General features: G+C 45.6%; 1 protein-coding gene across 3 annotated transcripts; it reads right to left on the reverse strand.

The window, feature by feature from the left end:
* Positions 1-531: 531 nt before the first annotated feature.
* On the reverse strand, positions 532-26,493 carry LOC110536201 (histone-lysine N-methyltransferase NSD3). 3 transcript variants are annotated; one of them, XM_036936081.1, is made up of 24 exons: positions 26,148-26,493; positions 23,030-24,135; positions 22,633-22,792; positions 21,921-22,075; positions 18,629-19,252; positions 18,370-18,511; positions 18,080-18,180; positions 17,903-17,948; positions 17,649-17,779; positions 17,443-17,568; positions 16,996-17,122; positions 16,377-16,580; positions 16,075-16,254; positions 15,084-15,230; positions 12,846-13,002; positions 11,709-11,911; positions 11,430-11,542; positions 9,256-9,402; positions 9,036-9,158; positions 8,594-8,710; positions 8,275-8,416; positions 8,046-8,152; positions 5,617-5,812; positions 532-4,928 (listed from the first exon to the last, which is right to left on the reverse strand). In XM_036936081.1, the coding sequence occupies exons 2-24, from the start codon at positions 24,089-24,091 to the stop codon at positions 4,660-4,662; spliced, it is 4,779 nt and encodes a 1,592-aa protein (XP_036791976.1). In that variant the 5' UTR covers positions 24,092-24,135; positions 26,148-26,493; the 3' UTR covers positions 532-4,659. The 3 variants fall into 3 exon arrangements, with proteins under 3 accessions (XP_036791976.1, XP_036791975.1, XP_036791977.1); XM_036936080.1 differs by having other exon boundaries at positions 18,370-18,514; XM_036936082.1 differs by lacking the exon at positions 15,084-15,230 and having other exon boundaries at positions 18,370-18,514; positions 26,148-26,491.
* Between the last annotated feature and the right edge of the window lie 469 nt (positions 26,494-26,962).

The following is a 26,962-nucleotide window of genomic DNA, read 5'->3' on the forward strand; positions in this document are numbered from 1 at the left end:
CTGAGTAGAGTGTTGGGGGCTATTTTGTAAATGACATCGTTGAAGTCAAGGATCAGTAGGATAGTCAGTTTTACGAGGGTATGTTTGGCAGCATGGGTGAAGGAGGCTTTGTTGCGAAATAGGAAGCCGTTTCTAGATTGAATTTTGGAACTTCTTCTGAAAAAGTGTGGGAGCATTACCCGGTGAAAATCTCAGATCTATAATTTCGCTAGCAAAATTAGCAGGATCAACCTTTAAACTCTATGTTTACGTCTTTTCTCTGCATATGAATGTTCGCACTGATAGCTACCGTTCCCTTCCTGTCATCATCATCCTCGTCACTGCAGACCTACAAGAGCGATGATGCCCGGGGGAGAAAGCTTCTTGTCGGTCACGTTACCCGGGTGACCTCTAGTGGACAAATGGTAGAATAACACATTTGATTACTAGGGCCGAAGATCACAGCAAAAAATACATACATCCAATTACTACAAATTATTTTCATCTGGCAATTGAAAGTATGATATTTTATTTCCCATGAAGACAAATGAGTTCCACTGAGACACAGTACAGCTTTATTTAAGTCAAACTTCAGGCATGTCTGAACTCCTCAGCTCCAACTCAACCTCACAACCTCATTTAGAATGAAAAGACAGAATCAATAGTTTGAAATAAAAAGACAGTCATGTACAAAAAGAGTGTCATCCTCACAGTCACACACATTTAGAAGCAACATTTTACAGGCAATAGCACGCCACAGTAACATGATCCTATGCAAGTTCAATGCAATCTATGTACAAGTCTTAACATTATGCAATATAACACAGGCTGCTGAACAGTCAAATAATATGGTCACTTTTTGTTCATCCAATTTTTCATTGAAGCAACATCGAGAGATGGGTACGACCAGAGCCATATATTTAGGAGTTGGGACACTGAGGTTTCTGAACTATGATGCATTTTACATGACACAACAATATTCTATGGCAGCCATTAACAATGCTATGTAACTGAATGTCTAGAATTAGAACAATAATACATATTTAAAAGTTGGCCCAACTCTCTAAAATATATGGCTTTGGGTACAACCTCAGCAGATTCACCAGAGCACTTTCACTACATGACTGTGGTGAAATGAGTTCCTCTGAAATCACTGTTCCTTCTAATATCTGGGAGAGCATGTCAATCACATGTAATGACAGAAATAACAACTAGTATTGCACAAAATAAACAATAACTGAAAGGTGTAGAACAGAAACATATGACTCAGAGAGGGCCACTTTCAAAGTCTGTGTTGGAAGATAATACTTTGATAGCTTAATCTTCGTAACCCTACTGTCTGACATCCCTTTCAGTGAGAACCAACTGTCTTTCCTAAAGTATGGCCACTATATGATCATGTATAAACATGGGTCAAATCGATAATGTCGGTGACAAACAGAATGACAACCTGCAACACACACTCAGACTATACTGCATTGTACAGGCTGAATGATGTGTTCAAGTTCAACTGGTATAAAGTGAGTAAGTTCAAAAGGAGGTGCAAAAAATAAGGGTTATTTGGTTTGGCCTTGATAATCTCTGTGCGATACCAAGAGGATAAAAAGACAATGCAATGACATTAAAGAGCATTAACAAACGGATGTTTTTAACATAACAAAGTAGCTTCAAAGATGCATACAAAATATATCCTCAGCAGATAAAAGAACAGGTTCAGAACAGATTTGCGCTTCTTTCAGAATGGAAGGGGTGCTTCAATAGTCTTGGGTGAAAATGATACAGTTCTACACAAATTGCTGGTGTGTGTTGGGGTGAGTGTACAACGGTCTGGTTTACATGTTCACTTAGTGACGGTTAGAGAAGGTTAGACTAGTGACTCCTGTACAGGATCTGAAATGAGTCTCAGAATGAATAGGCCGAATATCTATCATCTACCATGTCAAATCAGTTATCAGTAAAACACTCATGAAGTTCTTGAACACATTGCACTGTAGTACAAAACATGAACAAATACAAAAATAAAGAATGTAAAGAAAGAAATATATTTCAAGTTTTAAAAGTTTGTTAAAAAGATGGAAAAGTGCATTGATGCACCCCATACTGAGCTGTGTGGACCAGTACTGAAATTATCTCAATCGAATATCTGAAAAAAAAAGATAATTTGGCAGGTTTGAGAGCAGTATGTCTATTAAAGTGTTAGTTTACCCTAAAATCTAATTTGATAGTTTCCATACTTCTACTTGAGTCTAACTGAGTCCATATTCCATTCTGTCGAGTTTAACCTGGTTTATGCATTAGGAGAAAACAGCATGCTTCAATTCGAAATGAATAGAAGATATTGGCACAATCTAATCTTATATTTTGTTAAGACAGACGTTGAATGTGGACAGCTTGACACTAAACAACAGAGGTTTAGAAACGTTTGACAAACTTTATGGGTGAGCTATCGTTTTACGGGCATAATGGCATAATCATAATCAGTCGGTAACATACCAGAGAAGAGAAAAGCACAGGCTCAGACCAGATTAGCAGACTAATCTTGTAGTTTTATCATGATAATGCGAGTTTAGGCTGAATGAAGTGCTCGGTTACTTCACATCACAATTTTCACTTGCTTTTAACTGCTTCAACATCAGTAAAGTGAGTCACAACACAGCCAGCCTGGCATATGAGCAGCTGTTAAACATTGTGGAATCATTACACTAATAGAAAACATGTTAAATGTATTAAGACAACTACACACAGAATCATCAATTGTAAAGCTCCCTATTGTTTCATAGTATATGTTCCTTAATACTTTGGGAGGGAGCGGTTTTCCAATAGGTGTTTTTGATACATAAATCAACTAGTATAAAAAGGGTGTGATATAATTATAAAAATCTGTCATAGGAGGATGAGAGATTAAAAACACTTTACATAATACATGTATATGTTTGTAGAATATGATCTTTTCATTGTACTGAAGTTTAACTGAATGTTTATACAAAACCAATTTGTGGAGATGCACACAGTCATACAAAAAGTGAAAATAAATACCCACTGAATGTACTTAACACCTTGAATTAAGATGAGGGCGTTAGTCGTTCCACTAGGGCAAAGAATAGAAAGTGTTGTCGGCAGTAACTTGTGTCAGAGAACGTTTTCAGTCTCTCAAAGATATTTGGATCATGTCGTTGGACCTATAGCAGAAGTTACAATACAGTTTAAAATTCCAACATTACTACAGAAAAGAGGTATCCATTTTAAGCATGTACAATGTCATATGTTCTACTATATACATGTATGTTATGAGGTACCTAAAGTATGTAGCAATAAATGGTGAAAGTGCTTTAAAAAGGTTTAGCAGAACAATTGAAAACAAAACATTTGAGTGCACAGTACAGTACACACACCATCACTTACATTACTGCACACAGGGCCAATCTGTCAGGTCAGTGTATGGGAAATAAGAGTCCCTCTAGGTGGGCTGCAGTACTGTGTACAAACAGACTGGGACCATATCTGTACAATACTCACTTAGGAGGAGGAAATCATTACCAAACGTAAGCTGCTCAACCTCTCAATTTTAATGAAATGCAACTTCCTCTCCAAAACTGCCTTTCTATTTCTGTTTCCATAGATATACAGTGAAGGGGGCTGTGGATAACACTGATGTCTCCCCTCTTCTTCTGTGGTTTACAATAGGAGCCAATTATGTACACAATGGAGAGTGAGACTGGGGAACTTGCGAATGGAACTTACATGTAATGATGATGTGATGTCATACCATTACACTATAAGCCATTATAATTCACCTTATTAGAAGGACTATATTCACAAGGAGATCTGCGCATTGCTAAACACCTAAACAAACAAACAATAATACACCACTCACAGAGATGAAGTGAGATAATCTGTCTGTAAACATTAACAAACATACATATATATATATATATATATATATTTATATTCATCTATACTCATAAGTATATCAAAAACCGGTATAAGGAATGTCGGAATGTAGTGTGTAGTCCTGAAAATTGCACAAATCTGTTTTTCTTCTCGTTGTGAAAGGAGAGCTAGATAGGGATAATAGATCATGTTTGGAGTGTTGAGGAGTGTTGGGCCTGGCTCTGCTGTCTCATCAACACACAGCAAAGCCTTCTAAGGGCGTGAAACGGCACCTGGCCTCTGGCAACGGGCGCCAAGCAACCCCAGCTCACAGGAAGTAAACAAAGAGAAAAGCAGCATGATGGAGGGAGGTTTATACACCCCCTCTTCTTCCCCCTCACTGAGTTATTCAAAGTGCTGATTAACCAAGAACATAAGAACACTAACGGAGTTTCCACGCCTCTAGAAATGACAGAATCATGAAGTGTTGAAACTGAAACACTGGGTGTTTGGGGGGATGTCAGTGGCCGGAGAAAAAGGCAGGGCACCTCTCCATCTCCCCTTGCCCTCTCCTCCACCCCCACTTTCCTTAGACACAGAGGAGCTCTGCTCCGATCTCTGGTATAGAACAACTCTCACCGCTCACACCAGCCCATGAGAATCTCAAGTGTAACTGGTGGCTGCAATTCTGGTCTCTCTCACCTGAGGGCACATCTCTAATCACACCCTATTCCATAAAGGTATAGTGCTACATTTCTAGTGCACTATATAGGAATTAGGGTGCTATTTGAGATAGCTTCACTCTCAGTCCTACTGGCTGTGCTCCTCCTCAGGGTCCTGTGGCTCCTCTTTGACGCTGACCGTGCCAGGGGGGTGTGTGTGAGTGTGTGCAGGGTTGGTGTTGGGGCCCAGGGGACTGAGGGGGTTGTGTTTGGAGCAGCAGGGGCGGCCCTCTAGGGTAGAGGGGCTGAGAGCCCCCCCTTCATGATCCCGGCAGAAGGAGCGAGGGCAGAAGTCACAGAGGGATGAGGCTAGGACACCACACACACTGCAGTCATGCCACGGGCACTCCCAACGGCCTAAACACACACAGAGAAAAGGTTACTACTGATTTATAGACACGCACGCACGCCGGCATACACACACAGACAGACACAGACAGACAGACAGACAGACAGACACACACAGACAGACACACACACAGACAGACACACAGACAGACACAGCCAGACACACACAGACAGACAGACACACAGACAGACACAGACAGGCACACACAGACAGACACAGACAGACAGACACAGACAGACAGACAGACAGACACACAGACAGACACACAGACAGACACAGCCAGACACACACAGACAGACAGACACACAGACAGACACAGACAGGCACACACAGACAGACACACACAGACAGACACAGACAGACAGACAGACAGACACACAGACAGACACACAGACACAGACAGACACACACACAGACACACACACAGACAGGCAGACACACAGACACACACAGACAGACACACACAGACAGACACACACACACACACACACACACACACACACACACACACACACACACACACACACACACACACACACACACACACACACACAGACAGACACACACACACACACAGACAGACACACACACACACAGACACACACACAGACAGACACACACACACACAGACACAGACAGACACAGACACAGACAGACACACAGACAGACAGAAGGACAGACACAGACAGTGTGTACCATATGGAGGTTTGGTGAGGTTGAGACACAGCAGGTGGTAAGCTTTAGGACAGTCCTTCTTGTCACACATGACCAGCTCTCCTCCCTCTCCACAGCAGAAACAGATGTACTCATGTGTGTGTTTCCCCTCCGGTCGCAGCTTACGCTTCTTGGGCTTCAGTTTAGCGTTCCTCGCCTTCTCCTCCACCACCGCACTCTGATGGACAGACAGAAAAACAACGATGTTTAACAATCTGCTCAGTGGGGACATTCTGAAAAATTACCTAGTTAAAGCTGAGAGAGAGAGGAGTTATCAGCCCTGTTAGGCCAGCTTTTATATCACCAGGCTAACCCTTTAGGTGTTCTCCGTGATTGACTGTAGACCCTGCCACGTACGTCTCGTGTCTGAGCCGTCGCAATTCAACGGCTCAGTACGTGGCAGGGTCTACAGTCAATCATGAATTACAAAAAGAAAACCAGCCCCGTCGCGGATATCGACGTCTTGCTCCCAGACAAATGAAACAACTTCTTTACTCGCTTTGAGGACAATACAGTGCCACTGACACGGCCCGATACCAAAGCCCGTGGGCTCTCCTAATCCATGGCCAACGTGAGTAAAACATTTAAATGTGTTAACCCTTGCAAGGCTGTTGGCCCAGACGGCATCCCCAGTTGCATCCTCAGAGCATGCGCAGACCATCTGGCTGGTGTTTTTATGGACATATTCAATCGCTCCCTATCCCAGTCTGCTGTCCTCAAGATGACCACCATTGTTCTTGTTCCCAAGAAAGCTAAGGTAACTGAACTTAATGACTATCGCCCGTAGCACTCACTTCTGTCATCATAAAGTGCTTTGAGAGACTAGTCAAGGACCACATCACCTCTACTTTACCTGATACCCTTGACCCACTCCAAATTGCTTACCGCCCCAATAGGTCCACAGACGACGCAATCGCCACCACACTGCACAATCCCATCTAGACAAGGGGAATACCTATGTACAAATGCTGTACTACAGCTCAGCATTTAACACCATAGTACCCTCCAAACTCATCATTAAGCTGGGTCTCGACCCCGCCCTATGCAACTGGGTCCTGGACTTTCTGACGGGCCGCCCCCAGGTGGTGAAGGTAGGAAACAACATCTCCACCCCGCTGATCCTCAACACTGGTGCCGCACAAGGATACGTTCTGAGCCCTCTCCTGTACTCCCTGTTCACCCACGACTGCGTGGCCATGCACGCCTCCAACTCAATCATCATGTTTGCAGACGACACTACAGAGGTAGGCTTGATTACCAACAACGACGAGACGGCCTACAGGGAGGAGGTGAGGGCCCTCAGAGTGTGGTGTCAGGAAAATAACCTCTCACTCAACGTCATCATCTCCTTTGTTTTGTTTGTGGACTTCAGGAAACAGCAGAGGGAGCACCCCCTATCCACATCGATGGTACAGTAGTGGAGAAGGTGGAAAGTTTTAAGTTCCTGGGTGTACACATCACAGACAATCTGAAATGGTGCACGCACACAGACAGTGTGGTGAAGAAGGCGCAACAGCGCCTCTTCAACCTCAGAAGGCTGAAAAAATGTGGCTTGTCACCCAAAACCCTGACAAACTTTTACAGATGCACAATCGAGAGCATCCTGTCTGGCTGTATCACCGCCTGGTATGGCAACTGCACCGCCCTCAACAGCAAGCCTCTCCAGAGGGTAGTGCGGTCTGCACAATGCATCACCGGGGGCAAACTACCTGCCCTCCATGACATCTACAGCACCGGATGTCACAGGAAGGCCAAAAGGATCATCAAGAACAACAACCACCCGAGCCACTGCCTGTTCATCCCGCTATCATCCAGAAGGCGAGGTCAGTACAGGTGCATCAAAGCAGGGACCAAGAGACTGAAAAACAGCTTCTATCTCAAGGCCATCAGACTGTTAAACAGCCACCACTAACATTGAGAGGCTGCTGCCAACATACAGACTCAAATCTCTGGCCACTTAAATAAACTGATTTAATAAAGGTATCACTAGTCACTTTAAATAATGCCACTTTAATAATGTTTACACCCTACATTACTCATCTCATATGTATATACTGTACTCTATACCATCTACTGCATCTTGCCTATGCCGCACAGCCATCGCTCATCCATTTATTTAAAGGTACATATTCTTATTCATCCCTTTACATTTGTGTGTATAAGGTAGTTGTTGTGAATTTGTTAGATTACTTAAATATACTGCATTGTCGGAACTAGAAGCACAAGCATTTCACTACACTCACATTAACATCTGCTAACCATGTGTATGTGACCAATAAGATTTTATTTGATTTCGACAACATGGCAGACAAACCATGGACAGAAGGGATCTGCTAAGGTGAGACATCAGTAACATGTCACTTGATTCCTACATGATGCAGTCATAATGAGAATGTGGGTGTGTCCCGTACCGTAGGCCGCACCCCCAGGAAGCCAGAGCAGTTCTCAGCACCACAGTGGCACGACGACCTTCTGTTACCCATAAGGTCCAGATTATAGTTAAACGTCAGCTCAGTGCCTGCAGAACACACACACAGACGATTATAGTTAAACGTCAGCTCAATGCCTGCAGGAGACAGGAGATCGATCAGAGAGATCAAACAACAAAGATACAGAACGTGTGTGTGCTGCTCTCCTCACCAGCCTCCATGTCACACAGGGTGAAGAGGCCTATGCGTATGTCTCCGTTGACAGTCCATTTCTGTGTCTCACAGTTGGGGCTGCAGCTGTGGTTAATGAAGCGAGAGGAGTTCCCTTTGGGCCCGGCATCTATCACCCGGTCCTGAAGCACACACACACACACCGTTAGACCCCCCCACACACAGCCAAGAGACGCACACTACTGAACAGCGAGAGAGACAGATTCATACACATACTATGTATTACCGGTCATGAGGTGAAGGTGTCAATTAAAGGAGCCCATTTCAGACTACTGGGACAAAGTCTAAAATGTCATTACCTTGGTGAGAGTGAGCATGTAGAAGTCGGTCACGTGGTTCTCATGAGCGCGTTTGATTCGCTGCTGGCACTCCTCTGAATCTATCACCTCTCCCACGTACTCTGTCACAAAATCTCCCTGCGGAAGAGGCATAGAGCACATACAAAACACAATACACATCAATACTTACAACAAAGCACACCTGTGGTGTTATTAATAATCATCTCTGATCTACACATACACAGGCTCGGTTCCATTTTGGTGTTTAGCCCCGTTCCCTAAGCCCTCAGCCTGTTCACAGATCTGAAAGGTTTGGATAGGTTCAACAATATGACAGGCTAGGTGGAACCCTCACAATGCTGCTAATGCCAATCAATTTCAAAGGACACCTAAAGGGTTAGGGTCTAGGGATAGAAATAGAACCAGGTCCCACACTACGTCCACTCCAGTGGCCCTCACTCACCTTCCTGAGGGCCTGGTTGGTCTTGAGGCCCCAGCCACAACCCTCTGTCTTAATGACCTCTGTCTCAGAGTACAGACGCTTCGAGAAGCATTGGTTCTCACAGCTATCACCTGCTGGACACACCTAGGACAGGAAAACAGGGCTGAATAGGGCTGCACACGCAAACACACACACACAAACACACACACACACACACACACATAAACACACACACACCAACCTGTGAGTGACACTCATACTGCAGCATGCGGTTGAGACATTGGGAGTCCAGGCTGCAGGGGTGTTGGTCTGTGGGTTTACAGTTGCATCGTGGGATTTCTGACAGGTCGGCTATGTGCACCTGCACCTTTCCCACTGGCTTGTTGGACTGAGAGAGACATGACAACAATGTCACAATGAGATATAAAGAGGTCTCCTTCAGCTCAATCCATTTTGTTCTGCAAAGCAAGACTTTATATGGCAGAAGATTTGTAGGGCAGGGGATGTGTTTGTAGGGCAGGGGATGTGTTTGTAGGGCAGGGGATGTGTTTGTAGGGCAGGGGATGTGTTTGTAGGGCAGGGGATGTGTTTGTAGGGCAAGGGATGTGTTTGTAGGGCAGGGGATGTGTTTGTAGGGCAGGGGTGTATCACAGGAGGTTGGTGGCACCTTAATTGGGGAAGACGAGCTCGTGGTTGTGGCTGGAGCGGAATCAGAGGAATGACATCAAATAGATCATACACATGGTTTGATGCAATTCCATTTGCTCCGTTCCAGCCATTATTATGAGCCGTCCTTCCCTCAGCAGCCTCCACTGGGGTGTATATACACTACTCAAAAAAATAAAGGGAACACTTAAACAACACAATGTAACTCCAAGTCAATCACACTTCTGTGAAATCAAACTGTCCACTTAGGAAGCAACACTGATTGACAATACATTTCACATGCTGTTGTGCAAATGGAATAGACAACAGGTGGAAATTATAGGCAATTAGCAAGACACCCCCAATAAAGGAGTGGTTCTGCAGGTGATAACCACAGACCACTTCTCAGTTCCTATGCTTCCTGGCTGATGTTTTGGTCACTTTTGAATGCTGTCGGTGCTTTCACTCTAGTGGTAGCATGAGACGGAGTCTACAACCCACACAAGTGGCTCAGGTAGTGCAGCTCATCCAGGATGGCACATCAATGCGAGCTGTGGCAAGAAGGTTTGCTGTGTCTGTCAGCGTATTGTCCAGAGCATGGAGGCGCTACCAAGAGACAGGCCAGTACATCAGGAGACGTGGAGGAGGCCGTAGGAGGGCAACAACCCAGCAGCAGGACCGCTACCTCCCCCTTTGTGCAAGGAGGAGCAGGAGGCGCACTGCCAGAGCCCTCCAAAATGACCTCCAGCAGGCCACAAATGTGCATGTCTGCTCAAACGGTCAGAAAAGACTCCATGAGGGTGGTATGAGGGCCCGACGTCCACAGGTGGGGGTTGTGCTTACAGCTCAACACCGTGCAGGACGTTTGGAAATTTGCCAGAGAACACCAAGATTGGCAAATTCGCCACTGGCGCCCTGTGCTCTTCACAGATGAAAGCAGGTTCACACTGAGCACATGTGACAGACGTGACAGTCTGGAGACGCCGTGGAGAACGTTCTGCTGCCTGCAACATCCTCCAGCATGACCGGTTTGGCGGTGGTTAAGTCATGGTGTGGGGTGGCATTTCTCTGGGGGGCCGCACAGCCCTCCATGTGCTCGCCAGAGGTAGCCTGACTGCCATTAGGTACCGAGATGAGATCCTCAGACCCCTTGTGAGACCATATGCTGGTGCGGTTGGCCCTGGGTTCCTCCTAATGCAAGACAATGCTAGACCTCATGTGGCTAGAGTGTGTCAGCAGTTCCTGCAAGAGGAAGGCATTGATGCTATGGACTGGCCCGCCCGTTTCCCAGACCTGAATCCAATTGAGCACATCTGTGACATCATGTCTCGCTCCATCCACCAATGCCACGTTGCACCACAGACTGTCCAGGATGCTTTAGTCCAGGTCTGGGAGGAGATCCCTCAGGAGACCATCCGCCACCTCATCAGGAGCATGCCCAGGCTTTGTAGGGAGGTCATACAGGCACGTGGAGGCCACACACACTACTGAGCCTCATTTTGACTTGTTTTAAGGACATTACATCAAAGTTGGATCAGCCTGTAGTGTGGTTTTCCACTTTAATTTTGAGTGTGACTCCAAATCCAGACCTCCATGGGTTGATAAATTAGATTTCCATTGATAATTTTTGTGTGATTTTGTTGTCAGCACATTCAACTATGTAAAGAAAAAAGTATTTAATAAGAATATTTCATTCATTCAGATCTAGGATGTGTTATTTTAGTGTTCCCTTTATTTTTTTGAGCAGTGTAGTATGACTGGATATATTACCTTGATGAACTTGTATGGTGAGGGTTTGCGTGAGTTGCGTTCCTGCTCCAGGGCCTCCCTGCTCTCCCTCTGAGCCTTGAGCTCCTGGAACCTGCGAGCAGCCTCCTCCAGAGCTGACACACACAGAAGGGATGGAATTACACTGTGCCTGTCTCACACACTCAGGGTCAAGACATTATCATTTCACTCAAGAACCAATAATCCATTTCATAGTTTCCCTTGACGATTCCCAATCTATTGTAGCACAGGGCACAGAGTACAGAGCCAAGGTGGCCTCACCTTTCTTGAAGGTCTTGTTGATGTTGATTTGGCCAGTGACAGGGGTTTTGTCATTCTCCACGTAGGGGAACACACGGCCCTGGTTGATCCAGTAGTAGTCATGGGAACCAAAGAAGAAGACGGGGAATTCTCCGATGTCGTGACGGAGCGTCTGGATGTTGGGAGGCACCAGGCGAGGGTTACAGATCTCCGCTGGCCACCACCTGATGGGGACAGACAGGGGACAGCATGGAACATCAGGAAAGAAAGAATGTTACCAGTCCAGAAGTTACAGCTAGCTATGAGTGGTGGTGGTGGGGGGGAGGGTGCAAAGTGCGGCCCGCTGGGAACTTCAATCTGGTCCGCGAGACATTAATACCAATTTATTTTTTGGCCCTTTTTTCTGCCCAATTTCATGGTATCCAATTAGTAGTTACAGTTTTGTCTCATCGCTGCAACTCCCATACGGACTCGGGAGAGGTGAAGGTCGAAGAGCCGTGCGTCCTCCGAAACACGACCCAGCCAAGCCGCACTGCCTCTTGACACAATGCCCGCTTAACCTGGAAGCCAGCCGCACCAATGTGTCAGAGGAAACACCGTACACCTGGTGACCGTGTCAGCGTGCATGCGCCACAGGAGTCGCTAGAGCGCGATGGGCCAAGGAAATATCGGCTTGCCAAACCGTCTCCTAACCCGGACAACGCTGGGCCAATTGTGCGCCGCCTCATGAGTCTCCCAGTCACGGCCAGCTGTGACACAGCCTGGGATCAAACCCGGGTCTGTAGTGATGCCTCAAGCACCTAGATGCAGTTCCTTAGACCGCTGCGCCACTCGGGAGGCCCCCACAAATACATTTGAACAAAAATGCGTCCCTCCGTTGAATTTCAAAATCCCGATGTGGCCCTCGAGCCAAAATGTTTCCCACTCCTGCTCCCACATTGTACCAATGCTCCAGCTTACACGTCTGTAGAAGTTCTGCCGTCAGTTGGGACAGAGAGGACGAGTCGGAAATGGGAACATTTGATGTTTATCCATTACATTTTTGGGAGCATATGCAAGTATCTTCCCTTATTTTTATTTTTTTTACATATGTTTACTATACCATTAGTAACCTCCTCTCAAACATAATTTAGGTGTGCGTCAACTCATGCTGCTAACCTGTAGTTTCCCAGTTTGACCCAGACGATCTGTTTGTAGTGGGGTTTCTTTCCTGCCCTACACTCCCTGCAGGACCACGCCCCCTCTGGCATCTCCATCTCCAAACACTCTGGGTGGAACGACGCCGGGCACAATGCACAGCACAGCAGCTTCTCTCCTGCAGGTGTGTGTATGTGTAGAGAGAGAAAAGAGCAGCACAGGGTTAGAGAATGTACTTCCACACCTGGGCACTAGGGGCCACCACACTCTAAGCCTCATCCTTAGGCATGCCAGTCATTCAACCACTTCACTTTACACTGTGAGCAATGCTTTGCCCAAGTAAGTAATATAGTAATCCAGAGAAATAGGTGGAGCCATTGTGACATTGCATCCGCTCGTTTCATGTGTATGAGAAGTGGCTAAGGATAGATATCTCTTGAGTCTTTCCCAAATGAGTCACATTGTTAGAAATTATTCTAACTCCCACAATATAATAAAGATTGCTTTATGTAGATGAAAACTATGCGGTTGTGGACACCATTTTGATAAGCGAAAGCAGTGTTGACATTGCTGTGGTCCTCTGCTTTTACCTCAGCAGTCAGTCATTGATGGTGTAATGGAATGTCTGACAGGCAGGTTTAGAGTACAAGGCCCATTGTACAATCACAACACATGCCATAGCACCCATGATAATAATACATCTGTAAATAAACCATAAATCACACACAAACTATTACCAAAACAACAGAACGGCACAAAGCTGCCATGCACTCCTGCTTGTAAAGGGGGATGTTCCACTTCCCTGCACCACTGTACTCCACATAGTCTTGGATGGAATCTCATTTAAACAGCATGTGGTTGTGAATGTGTTTTAAACGTCAAATGGGTAATATCGTTGATGAGTAATAATCACATTATATGTCAACTAGAAGGAAGACTGTCAGCATTTTATTCAAACATTGATTTCTTCATCAAATTGATGTGCTTGTGAGGAATAGTATACATGCTATGAGCTATAATCTATCACAATCAATATTTCTTGGGATAATGAACTCCTTAACAAAGAAAAACCTCAAAATGAGACAGCAAACATCCAAGACAGATCGCAGTAAAGTGAGAGCAGCAGATAAATGAGGGACAATTATTTTCATTCAAAAACAGAACTTAGCAGTCATCAAAATAACACCATTAGATTTAGTCTTTCAGATGAAGACAGGATCAAAGTGCTAAAGCAAAGAAGTTGTGTTCCTTCAGCAGCAACAAGCCCTCTGACAGACAGGGCGTAAAATAACCGTGTGTGTGACTTCAGCAGCAACAAGCCCTCAGACAGACAGGGCGTAAAATAACCGTGTGTGTGACTTCAGCAGCAACAAGCCCTCAGACAGACAGGGCGTAAAATAACCGTGTTTGTGACTTCAGCAGCAACAAGCCCTCAGACAGACAGGGCGTAAAATAACTGTGTTTGTGACTTCAGCAGCAACAAGCCCTCAGACAGACAGGGCGTAAAATAACCGTGTTTGTGACTTCAGCAGCAACAAGCCCTCAGACAGACAGGGCGTAAAATAACTGTGTTTGTGACTTCAGCAGCAACAAGCCCTCAGACAGACAGGGCGTAAAATAACTGTGTTTGTGACTTCAGCAGCAACAAGCCCTCAGACAGACAGGGCATAAAATAACTGTGTTTGTGACTTCAGCAGCAACAAGCCCTCAGACAGACAGGGCATAAAATAACTGTGTTTGTGACTTCAGCAGCAACAAGCCCTCAGACAGACAGGGCATAAAATAACTGTGTTTGTGACTTCAGCAGCAACAAGCCCTCAGACAGACAGGGCATAAAATAACTGTGTTTGTGACTTCAGCAGCAACAAGCCCCTTACAGGACGTACAATAACCCAGTGAGACAGGTCATCACCCTTCCCAATGATGATGATGAAATGGGATGATGTTATGTTACAGTGTGCTATGGTCTGCTTGTACAGATTCTATTTTGGGTTTGTGCAAAGTGTCCCATTCCACCGTTTCAGAGACGAGCTTAATGTCTGTAACACTTTGTTGAGCCGGTGCATGTTAGGCTCCCTGACAGGTTATTTAAGCCCTGTTGTAACATTAATAGAAGCAGATTGTCTGTTCACACTTTAGAGGCAGAACCAAGCAATAAAGAGGAATAACAAATCAAATGTGGGAAGTCTAAACACATTCAAAACACACACACACACGCACCAGTAGGAAAAGGGAGAGAGAGTAAAACAGTTATGTTACCTTTCCCAATATTCTTTTTGGTAGCTGTCCAAGAAGAGGGAATCATAGGTAATTTCAACTCAGCACGATTTGACTCAGTCAGAAGGTAGTGGGACTTATAGGCATATGAACTTAATATGATGTCAGTAAGGTCCTGCACTAACAGTCCTACACAAGACACACAGGAAGAGATGGGGTGAGCCGCAATCAGACTACAGTACCCATGATTCCACAGGAAAGAAAGAACACATACGCTGTTAGAACACATAAATGAGAGAAAAAAACGGAGTAATAAGTTAAATGAAAGAGTCGTCCAAACAGAATACTGTAGATATACAGTGCACTTCGCTTATAAGAAATTGAGAATCAACTGCTTTTAGTAACCATGGGGACAAATGTCACTAATACATTCACAAAAAGGCAAATGCATCATAAGTGAAGGCCCAATGACATTTTTTCCAAACACAGACAGAGCTCAGTGGACCAGTACTCTCCTCCTCCTGCTGCTGCGGTGGTGTATCTGAGCTCAGCTAAGCCTCTGTGGTCTCAGCGAGAGCATCACACATCAATTATCTCTATGGGAATAAATCAAGTGTTATAGAGTTGAATGATTAGAAAAGACTAGATTAGAGGAGATCAGATTCAGAGAGAGAGACAGAGGGTCACAATCGGCAGGCCATGATCACAGGAACCAACATGAATGGAAGCTCTGGCTAACCCTGAGAGGAACAGAAGGAGTTGGTTAAGTTGTAGCTATGGCTCTATTCACTCAAACACTTGCCTAAGGGGCAGGACAAAGCAACATCCCTCCCCCTGCTGTCCTCCAGAGCAAGGCACTATGAAGCCACGGGGCTGAATCTGGAAGCTTCCCTTAAAGAGACAGTGGGTCAGGGGCCCTGGTCAATAGTAATGGACTATATAGCGAATAGGATGCCATTTGGGACACAGAAAAAGGTGAGTGAGTCAGGGTGGGTACCCCTACAGGAGGTCTAAAGTGAGAGATAGATCTTACCTCGGGCACAGAGGAAGCACCAGGTCACGTTGACGGGTGAGGAGAGGAGGCCGTTCCTCTTGGTGATGCCATGGCTGCTGCAGATCATGATGTGGTGGGTGAGGACCACACTGCCCGCTGCAACGCAGCTGTCCCCTGTGTGGTACGCCACCGGGCAGCGCAGACAACGCATCATATGTCCTAGGGAGGGGGGAGGAAGGGAAGGAGAGACTTTAACACCTACAGTATTTGAGAGAGCATTTTAAAAGCCTAACGTGGCTTCCGTTCCTCTCCTTCATCTAGACCAGTGTTCTGCCCCCTACCTTTGGCAGCTTGGTGCAGGTCTCTCTCCAGGCAGCAGGTGGTGCAGGTATGTTGGGGGCAGTGGAACCCCCGGCCCGTACCACCCCCCACAGTACCAGGGAGTTTGTGCACGCAGTCATCATGGTAATATCGCCCGCAGCCAACCACAGAGCAGCGCAACACCTCCCCTCCCCCCGTCTTACAGCTGAAACACGAGTGAGAGCCTAGAGAGGAGGGAGGTGGCAAAGAGAGGGAGGGAGAGAGTGTGTGTCAGAGACAAAGGGGTGAGACAGAGGTGAGTTCCAGTCGACTTTTCATTCCTCCATCAGGGAAATCTCTTAATGTCTGCACTAGGCTGCCGGGCTGAAATCACACAGAGATTTGTCTGTAGGGTCATTTGCATAATCAGGGCTTGAGCAGGATTTTCTCTGTTCACACCCATAGCTTCATTAGCATTCACAAAGTAGAAGGATGTGTCTTGGAATAATTTGAGTAATCATTTCAGCCATTTCAGCCTAAATGAGACTGTAAAGATGAAAGGAGCAATCAAAGAGAACTTGTCTAATGGTTGTGCAGGTCAATTAATGATTAGGATGTAAATGCATAGTGTATACGTTGTGACATCGTGTCATGTCTCACCGTTTCTACATTCCAGACAGGTAAATGTGCCCTCAGGTAGGAAGGTGAGGCCCAGGCACTCCAGATGGAATAGCCGACAGCAGTCCCCCTCACACGACACCAGACCCTCTCCATACACTTCACAGATCTACACACAGAGGAAGAGTTATCACCAATGGGGTATAAAACCTTTTTTTTGTATCAGCTATTTAAAAAGACACCGAGAGCAGAGAGATAGAAAAGTAGGAAGAAAGACAGACAATATGACAAGGGGATGGGACAGGAGACCTCTGGGCCTACCTGGCAGACAGTGTCTCTCTTGGCCTACCTGGCAGACAGTGTCCTTCTTGGCCTACCTGGCAGACAGTGTCTCTCTTGGCCTACCTGGCAGACAGTGTCTCTCTTGGCCTACCTGGCAGACAGTGTCTCTCTTGGCCTACCTGGCAGACAGTGTCTCTCTTGGCCTACCTGGCAGACAGTGTCTCTCTTGGCTGTGCTGCTTCCTTGTCTGGACAGACTGGAGTCCACTGACTGGCTGTCTGACGCGTCGGCATCTACTGCTGCTGGGCTGTCCAAACTCTTCCCAAACAGACTCTACATAGGAGACACAGCATGAGTGAGTGAGTGTGTGTCTATCTGTCTGTGTGTGTGTTTGCGTGTGTGTGTCTGTTTACCTGGGGGTCGTTGAGGCCTCTAGAGTCAGAGTCGGATGTGTCTCTGTACTGAGAGGAGGCCATCTCTACGTCTGTGGAGGCTCTGCTGCGTTTCTTCAGAGGCTTACAGGCATCCGAGATCTCACTGGCTCCTACACACCACACCACACGTTAACACACACCTCCACAACACTGCTTCCCCCAACACGTTAAACAAAGCCAGTATGCTTAGAGCAGGATGGGAAAGAGAGTCATAGGACAGAGCTGGAGTCTACCTTTCTGTGAGCCTGTTCTCAGAGTGGTCTCAGGAGCCATCTCAGCCTGCAGGGAGACAGAGAAAGCGAGAGAGGGATGTTGAAAATCTTTATATTGTATTGCAATCCTCCTCTAGAGAACAGAGTGAAAGAACATGCAACACTACAGAGGGGAACAGAACAGTAGGTGGTAGTAACCTGTTCCTTTTTGGTCTTCTTCTTGGGAACGGCCTCACAGCCTTTCTCTGACTCAGATCTGCTCCTCACTGACCTGCGCTGCTGCTTACGCTCCTGAGAACCTACAGGAATGAGACGCCTGGTTAAACACCTGGTTAAAGGTCTGATCTGTGGGGAACGTATTGGGGAACATATTCACACAAACACAATATTTACATATTCCAGCAGCCATCACCAGAGGACCCAGAAAACATCCAAACACATGTGCATACACACGCGTGCACAAACACTGCTGTAGAAGTGTTATGTACCTGGTGGGGTGCTGTGCTGAGACCCAGGAGAGGAGGTGTGCTGTGCTGCTTCCTGTTCACTTCTCTTCTCCTCCTTCTCCTTTCTCTCCTCTCCCTCATAACCCTCTTCCTCTGGACTGGGTTCTGGCTTAACTCTAGAGCCCTGCTGGAGAGAAAAAAAAACTCCACTTAGAAATAAATGCTTAAATTCAGTTTAGAGCGACAACAACTTTTAACACCATTGTCAACTAGGATGTCTAGACAAATAGAGAGCACCCACCTCTGGTGAAAAAGATCCCAGGTCAGCCTGCCGGCCCTCTCCCTCATCCCTCTCCACCTCTCTTTCCCTCTGTGGTGAGGGCAGGGACTTCCTCTGTAGCAGAGGCCACATTTGGTCACACTTGGTGATCTTTACATTCAGTTTCTTCATTGTGATGGAGAGAGGCAGCAGCTTCCTGGCAGCGGCTGTCTTCCAGGCTCGTACCGGGGCACAGGACTCCTGGGTTCCCCCTGCTTCAGACTGGGTCTTCCGGGCTGGGGGGATGGGCTGTCCAGGGTCCCCGCTCTGGTCCTTTTCCCCCTCCGGGATTTTGAGGTCGGCTGGGTTGTCTGCATTAGGAACACTACACTGCCTACGAGGCTGTCTTCTGGCTGGCTCCGCCCGGTCTGGTGATGTCACTGCTCCTTCTTCTTTCTTACTGGTTGAGCTGGAGGAGCTTTGGGTGCGGCTGGCAGCCCTGACAGGGGTCTTCTTGGTGGGCGGGGGGGCGTTGGGGTCTGGGTCGACATAGATGAAGGTATAGTTGTCGATGCGTTCCTGCTGCGTCATCAGGAAGGCGTCCTCTGCATGGCCGACGCCCACCTCCCACTGAGCACGCTCTCTCTGGGGGAAGGGCTTCATCAGCTGACACACACACACATACAATTTACATTACATTGTAATCATTTGGAAGATGCTCTTATCCAGTCAGTGCATTCAACTAAGTTTAGTAGGAAAAAACAACTACATATCAGAATGATTAATAGTAGACTCTTCTTACATTACTTGACCAAAAGAACGTGGACACCTGCCTGTCGAACATCTCATTCCAAAATCATGGGCCTTAATATGGAGTTGGTCCCCCCCCTTTCTGCTATAACAGCCTCCACTCTTCTGAAGGGTTTCTACTAGATGTTGGAACATTGCTGCGGGGACTTTCTTCCATTCAGTTACAAGAGCTTAAGTGAGGTCAGGCACTGATGTTGGACGATTAGGCCTGTCTCGCAGTCGGTGTTCCAATTCATCCCAAAGGTGCTCGATGATGTTGAGGTCAGAGCTCTGTGCAGGCCAGTCAAGGTCTTCCACACTGATCTTGACAAACTATGTATTTTTGTTTATTAAACGGTAAGCAAAAACATTGAATTTCATCATATGCGGAAATGTGCCTTGCGGAAAGTATTCAGACCCTATTTCCAAATTTTGTTGTTACAGCCTTGTTCTAAAATGCATTAAATCGTTTTTTTCCCCTTATCAATCTACACACAATAACCCATAATGACAAAGCAAAAACAGGTTTTATTCAATGGTAGCAAATGTATAAAAATTAATAAACTGAAATATCACATTTACATAAGTATTCAGACCCTTTACCCTTTACTTTGTTGAAGCACCCTTGGCAGCGATTACCGCCTTGAGTCTTCTTCTAGGGTCACTCCAGAGATGTTCGATTGGGTACAAGTCCGGGTTCTGGCTGGGCCACTCAAGAACATTCAGAGACTTGTCCCAAAGCCACTCTTGTGTTGTCTTGGCTGTGTGCTTAGGGTCTTGACCTGTTGGAAGGTGAACCTTTGCCCCAGTCTGAGGTCCTAGGTGATCTTGAGCAGATTTTCAACAAGGATCTCTCTGTACTTCATCTTTCCTTCGATCCTGACTAGTCCCCCAGTCCCTGCCGCTGAAAAATATCCCCTCAGCATGATGCTGTCACCCCCATGCTTCACCGTAGGGATACTGCCAGGTTTTCTCCAGACTTCCTCCGCTTGGCACTCAGGGCAAAGAGTTCAGTCTTAGTTTCATCAGACCAGATAATCTTGTTTATCATGGTTTGAGAGTCTTTTAGGTGCCTTTTGGCAAACTCCAAGCAGACTGTCATGTGCCTTTTACTGAGGAGTGGCTTCCGTCTGGCCACTTTACCATTAAGGCCTGATTGGTGGAGTGCTGCAGAGATGGTTGTCCTTCTGGAAGGTTCTCTCATCTCCACAGAGGAACTCTGGAGCTCTGTCAAAGTAACCATTGGGTTCTTGGTCACCTCCCTGACCAATGCCATTCTCCCCATTGCTCAGTTTGGCTGGGTGTCCAAGAGTCTTGGTGGTTCCAAACTTCTTCCATTTAAGAATGATGGAGGCCACTGTGTTCTTGGGGACCTTCAAAGCTGCAGATTTTTTTTTTACCCTTCCACAGATCTGTACCTCGACACAATCTTGTGTCGGAGCACTACGGACCATTTTTCGACCTCCTGGCCTGGTTTTTGCTCTGACATGCACTGTCAACCGTGGGACCTTATATAGACAGGTGTGTGCCTATCCAAATCATGACCAATCAATTGAATTTACCATAGGTGGACTCCAATCAAGTTGTAGAAATATCTCAAGGATGATCAATGGAAACAGGATGCACCTGAGCTTAATTTTGAGTCTCACAGCAAAGGGTCTGAATACTTGTGTACATAGGTACTGATTTGAATTTTTAATACATTTACAAACATTTCTAAAAACCTGTTGGGGTATACCTTTGGGGTATTTTGTGTAGATTGATGAGGAAACACATTTATTTAGCCCATGTTAGAATAAGGCTGTAACGTAACAAAATGTGGAAAAAGTCAAGGGGTCTGAATCCTTTCCGAATGCGCTGTATATTGATTGACACACTCCACTTAACAAAACCATTGCCAAATAATGCCCTGTCACCTGCTTTTATAGTGAGCCTTGAGTAGGTACCACCTAGCACATCTAGAAGGGAGTGGATTTTATTCTGAACCCCTCTATTGAGATGACGTAGAGCAGGGTTCCACCAACTGACAAGTTTGTTTAGCAAAAACTAAAAATATATGTATTTATAAGAAATATATTTATTTATTTATTTTTATTGCTGGGCACAAAATACTGTAAAAACACCAGCAAATCAGCTCCAAGTGATTTTATTTTGGAAATCTGTTCCAAAGTATTCCCACACATAGAGATATATGTGATCTTATACAAATGCAAGCAAGGTTTGAAATGATTATGTTTTATCCGCTCAAGAAACAATTGGCCAACAGTTGAATCTAGTTGATGATCCCTGAAGAGAGGCACCTTTTCAAGGCACTACATCAAGATTTCAATGGTAGAGTTGGACCGCTAGGAGCAAAAACAGCTAGATTTACTACTAAAAGACCAAAATATATTACTGTCAAAATGATGACCAGAATTGACATGTTTAACAATAACAAATTCTAAAACATCATTTTTTCCCCCTTCTTCATTAAAGTTACTCTTTAAACCAGTGTCCAGAGTGTGAGGAGGGTATACTGTCAGGCCATGCAGTGCTGTGTCTCTACCTTGTGTCTCTCTGCTGTCTTGGTGGTCTTGCGTAGAGTCTCAGCCTGCAGCTCATCAAACTGGTGTTCTCCCTGGTACATGACCACTCTCTTCTCATGGACCCAGGCCCGTTCTGCCACACTGCCAAAGAACTGCACATGGTACTCTCTGTGACCTGGAGGGCCAGGAGGGACACAGGCAGACAGCAGTTAGAGGCTTTTAAACAGTTATGTCTATAAGTGCTGTACTGGAGTGCCAAGTCTAGGTCCAAAATGCTTCTCAACAGCTTCTACCCCCAAGCCATAAGACTCCTGAACAGCTAATCAAATGGCTACCCCCCCCCCCCCCCCCCCCCCCCCGCCTTTACGATGCTGCTATTCTCTGTTATTATCTATGCATAGTCACTTTAACTCTACCTACATGCACATATTACCTTGACTAACCAGCACATTGACTCTTTACCGGTACCCCAGGTATATAGCCTCGCTATAGTTATTTTACTGCTGCTCTTTAATTATTTGTTACTTTTATTTCTTATTTTTTACTAATCTATTTTTTACTTAACACGTATTTTTCTTAAAACTGCATTGTTGGTTCAGGGCTTGTAAGTAAGCATTTCACTGTTGTATTTGGCACTTGAGACACATTAAATTTGATTTTGATTTGGAAAAGAATGTATACACATTTTATGCTCCATGACAGCAGTGTGTGTGTGTGTGTGTGTTTGTTCACCTCGGGTGTTGATGCGTGTGTGGACGTTCATCTGGGGGTCACAGGAGACCATGCAGGGCCACCAGGGGTAGGTACCCACTTTGGCCCACACCAGGTCCCCCACCTCGTGGTTCTTATAGCAACCTGTACCTGTTATCACTGTAGGGTACTGCTTCTGGACCTACAGTACAGGAGGGAGAGAAAACACATACACTCAATTAACAACAGGCAGTCATGCCCTACACCCAAGACACTTTCTGTAGATTTCAAATAATCAGATGGGTGTATGCAATCGTCCACTAATCCCTTATTTTCAGATGTCTGAAACTGCTGAAACAGTTACTCTTCGAGTACTGAATAGTGAATTAATCGCACTGGATGACCTCAACCAACAGAGAAGGCGCAAACCAACACTTGCCTTAGGTGCCTTGGGCTCTGCTTTGATGGGGGTCTTCTGTGGCTTCTCAGTCTGCCCCACAGGCAGCTCCTGTGGCTGGGTGGGGGTCTGGGCCTGGGTGTGGGTCTGGGGCTGTGGCTGGGTCTGGATGTCCCTGGCCTGCCCTATAGTTTCCCCCTGTTCCTGCTCCTGGTCTTGCTCCTGCCCTTCTTCTTGCTCCAGCAGCCTGGCTGTATTTTTCCTATTATCCTTCTTCATCTCGTGTCTGCTGTGGGTCTGGGAGTCCTCGCTGGCCTGGGACTCCTGCAGCAGGTCTCCACACAGAGCAGACTCAAACAGCTCTCTCCCGTTCTGGTACGTCTTTATGATCTTCAGTTTGATCTCTGGAGAGCTGGTCTTCTTCAGGATCCCACTGGAGGGAGCAGGGGGGGTGTGAGGGGGGTGTGAGGAGGAGGTGCTGTCCAGCAGGGAGGGGGGAGGGCTGGTGGAGGGCAAGAGTAACGGGGGAGGAGGGGGGAGAACGTGGGACATGAGGTGAGGTGGTGGGGGGAGGTGGTGTTGGGAGGGCAGGGGCAGAGGGCTGTGAGGGTAGGGATGTGGGTGAGGTTGAGGGTGGTAGTGATGAGGATGGTGGTAATGAGGGTGATGGAGGTGGAGGTGGGGGTGTGGGTGGTGTGAAGGTGGAGGAGGAGACAGAGGGGAGCAGGGTCTCTCTTGGAGGACAGGGGCCCTCAGGACCGTTCCCTCCCCAGGCATGAGGCAGTGCTCTCCGTAGCCCCGGATGGCCCCATAGCCGTTGGCCGAGCCATTGGGAAACTGGGGGTACATGGAGAACTTGGCCTGGGGCTCGTACAGCCCCAACCCAGGAGGGTAACCGTTGGAGACTGGGGGCATGTCCTCGGAGGCCGAGGGCGGGTAGGAGAACTCTGCTTCCAGGGCAGTGTCGTAGGAGGGGCCTCCGCCCTCATCGCTACCGGTGTCGTAGGCGCCCTCCTGACGGATGTTGGCTGAGTCAATGAGCTGAGGGGGTTGCTGAATTGTATTTCCCATGATCCCTTGCATGAAAGAAAAGGAGAAATCCATTGTTGTGCTCCTGCATCCTTAACTGTCCTGTTCTCTGGCTGGACCTGGAAGAGGACAGACACATATGAGAGGGCTTGATATATTGATATGGGTTAATATGATGTTAGAAAGGATGTGACTGAAAGAACAATCAGATCTACTACTGTGCATCTATCTTTTTTTAATCAAGGGCAAGAAATGTTTATCAATCATCCCAGGTAGAGAAATAATGTGACGTACAGTATAAAGAGATAACAGAACTGTCTATATATCTAAATCTAATCCTACTGGTAAGGAAAGGCACAGACTGTTCTGATGAGAACTGGTGTGATATTCTCTTGATGCATTGAATAATATAACTGATCTAAATGTTTTCATGTTTGAAATCTCTTTCCCATAATAAGACCTAAGAGCTCCCTGCACAGTGTGCACTGAATGAACAAAAATATGTCTGCTGAACGCTTTGCTTTCCCCCATCATTTTAAAGGCTGGCCATCTCTAATTAACGTTAATGTTATAAAGTTGTTATTAGTGTCCTAATCTTAAACACTATTAGTGTCCTGATACTCAACTGGTAAATGTTCACGTACAGATAGATTACCAAAATAATACAAGTGTCGATCAAGATCATCACGCTATGAGATATAAGTTTTGGGAAACACTGACTGAATGAGCTAGGCTGCCATAGTCTCAGGGGCCACAGTAACTCTGTGTAATTTCTGTATAATATGAGAGATCCCTGCCAGTAGTGGAGACATCAGAGCCAACCTTTGAGTGCCAAAGAATGCAACTCATTACTCAAACAGCACAGGCACAATTAGCAGTTCTGAACGACTCATAATGATTGCACGGTAGTAGGCAATGTTGCGGTTATTTAAGTTAACCGCTGTTGTAGTTATGGTAGTTTTTCTGACCTTGTGACCTAATCAGGAAAAACCCTTTTATGATTGCCTATACAGTCAGAGTGATAGCCTACAGTTTAGAGCACAGAGTTTTTCCTGGTCAGTTCAAGGAGTATAAATAGACTGTGTGTACCTAATAAATGTTTGTTTTAGCCTCTGCCAAAATATGAGAAATACTTAATTTCACTTCTAAAAAAATCATATTGTTTGATCTCAAACCCTCATGAATAAATGCAATGTACTATTAATGTGTAGGCAGGCCCTACACATTTCACTCAGTCAAACGGCTCTAGATTTGAAAGCATAGCCTAGATGGCCAAGCTCCCATGCCCTGGGTGAGACAGAAGTACAGGGATAATACAGTGATAATTACAGTAATAATACATTGATTCCGAAATTGAACAGTTAAATAAAGTGTCATAACGTTGTTACATGCACAAAATAACATTTAATCAATGTGTCATTTTTTGGTGTAGACTAAACCTTGATTTGATTGAGATTAAGCAGCCTTTATTGCCATTCACAAGGTGATATAATGGGAAATTCATTCTCATTAATATGTATCACAGCTACTACTGCTGGATGAGAATATAAAGTAATGTAGATCACGCAGTCCAGCTTTGTATACACGAGTTGATACACTGTAACACTGGGGTCACTTTATTGAAGAAAACGACGCGCACACAGACTGAAATATTGTTACATTGTACTGAGTGATTGAACTACATCATTAGCAGCCGTGCTGTGCACTGTTCTGCTGCGATGTTTTTATCTAGCTAGCGTAGTTAGCTCTCATGAACACTGGCAAATGAAATATCGTGTCAATATAAAAACACGTATCTAAAGACGAGACGATGTTCTTGCATTCTGACACGTCCGCAATGTTTACTCGTGTGTGTTGACATTTCAATACGATGCGGAAGACTAGAAACAAGATGGCAAAGGAAGCTATACATTGTTGCCAATATGGCTGCCTTTGCCCCTTTAAATCAAATTGTCTATCGTGATAACACCTCCATCATTCGTTTGAAGAAAATGTTGAAATATAAACCTAAATCCACACGTCGAAAACCTTTGCTAAATGCATAGTTAGGATGTCAGCAAACGATGTCAGCAAACGGAAAACGAAAGATGCTGTGAGAGTCGCGAGATGTATTAAAATAAAATGTCAATACCTTCAGCGTGTCCCATTCTAAACACATACACCAGATATCTGCGCTTCCTTGTGCAAATTACAAAAAGGGATAAAATAAAAAATCTTGGGAAAATATTAGAATGCAGGCCTCTCCGTTTCTAACGCAATTCATTAATAGGGGCAATTTACGGTCACTGCTCGGTCCCCATGTCTTGTCTATTTGCTGTAGAACCTAAGGCCTAGTATTTTGCGGAATCTTGGTGGGAATGATCTCGCCCCCTTATGTATTTTCATTTTACTGGCTCCCTCTTCCTTCAGCTGTAACAAAAGCACCCTGCTTTGGGCCTTGTCTGTCTCGCTCAGCGCCAAATCACAAGCTTCCGATTGGCGGGGGTCACACAACCAGGCGCAAACCGGGATGTGTAGTTCTAATCGTTTAGAGAACATCTCAGCAGCAGAATAAAAATACATGTAGCCCTATATAGAAAACAATGAAAAATAAAATACAGCAACATTTTTGTATGCATAAATTAGGTCTGGATAAGGTTGGTATAAGCTATGTAAACAGAAAAAAATTGTGCCAGCTCAAATGGCCTAATGTCAAACATCATGTCCTAAATTGATGGTGAAAATATAAATTCCTGTTTAGATATTATCTTAATTGAAATCAAATATTCTCTGAAATAATCCATGTGGAACGATCATGATATGATAGATAGCCCAGCCCATTATGGCATGAAAGGTTAAGAGGACATAATGGCCCAGGAGGCCTTGACTGCACTCAGCAGATTTAGTAAACCTGACAGATAATAAAACATAGGCTACTGTACCTCAACATAGAAATGTGAGAAAAGC

Source organism: Oncorhynchus mykiss, chromosome 11 (genome assembly GCF_013265735.2).
Source record: "Oncorhynchus mykiss isolate Arlee chromosome 11, USDA_OmykA_1.1, whole genome shotgun sequence".
NCBI lineage: Eukaryota > Metazoa > Chordata > Actinopteri > Salmoniformes > Salmonidae > Oncorhynchus > Oncorhynchus mykiss.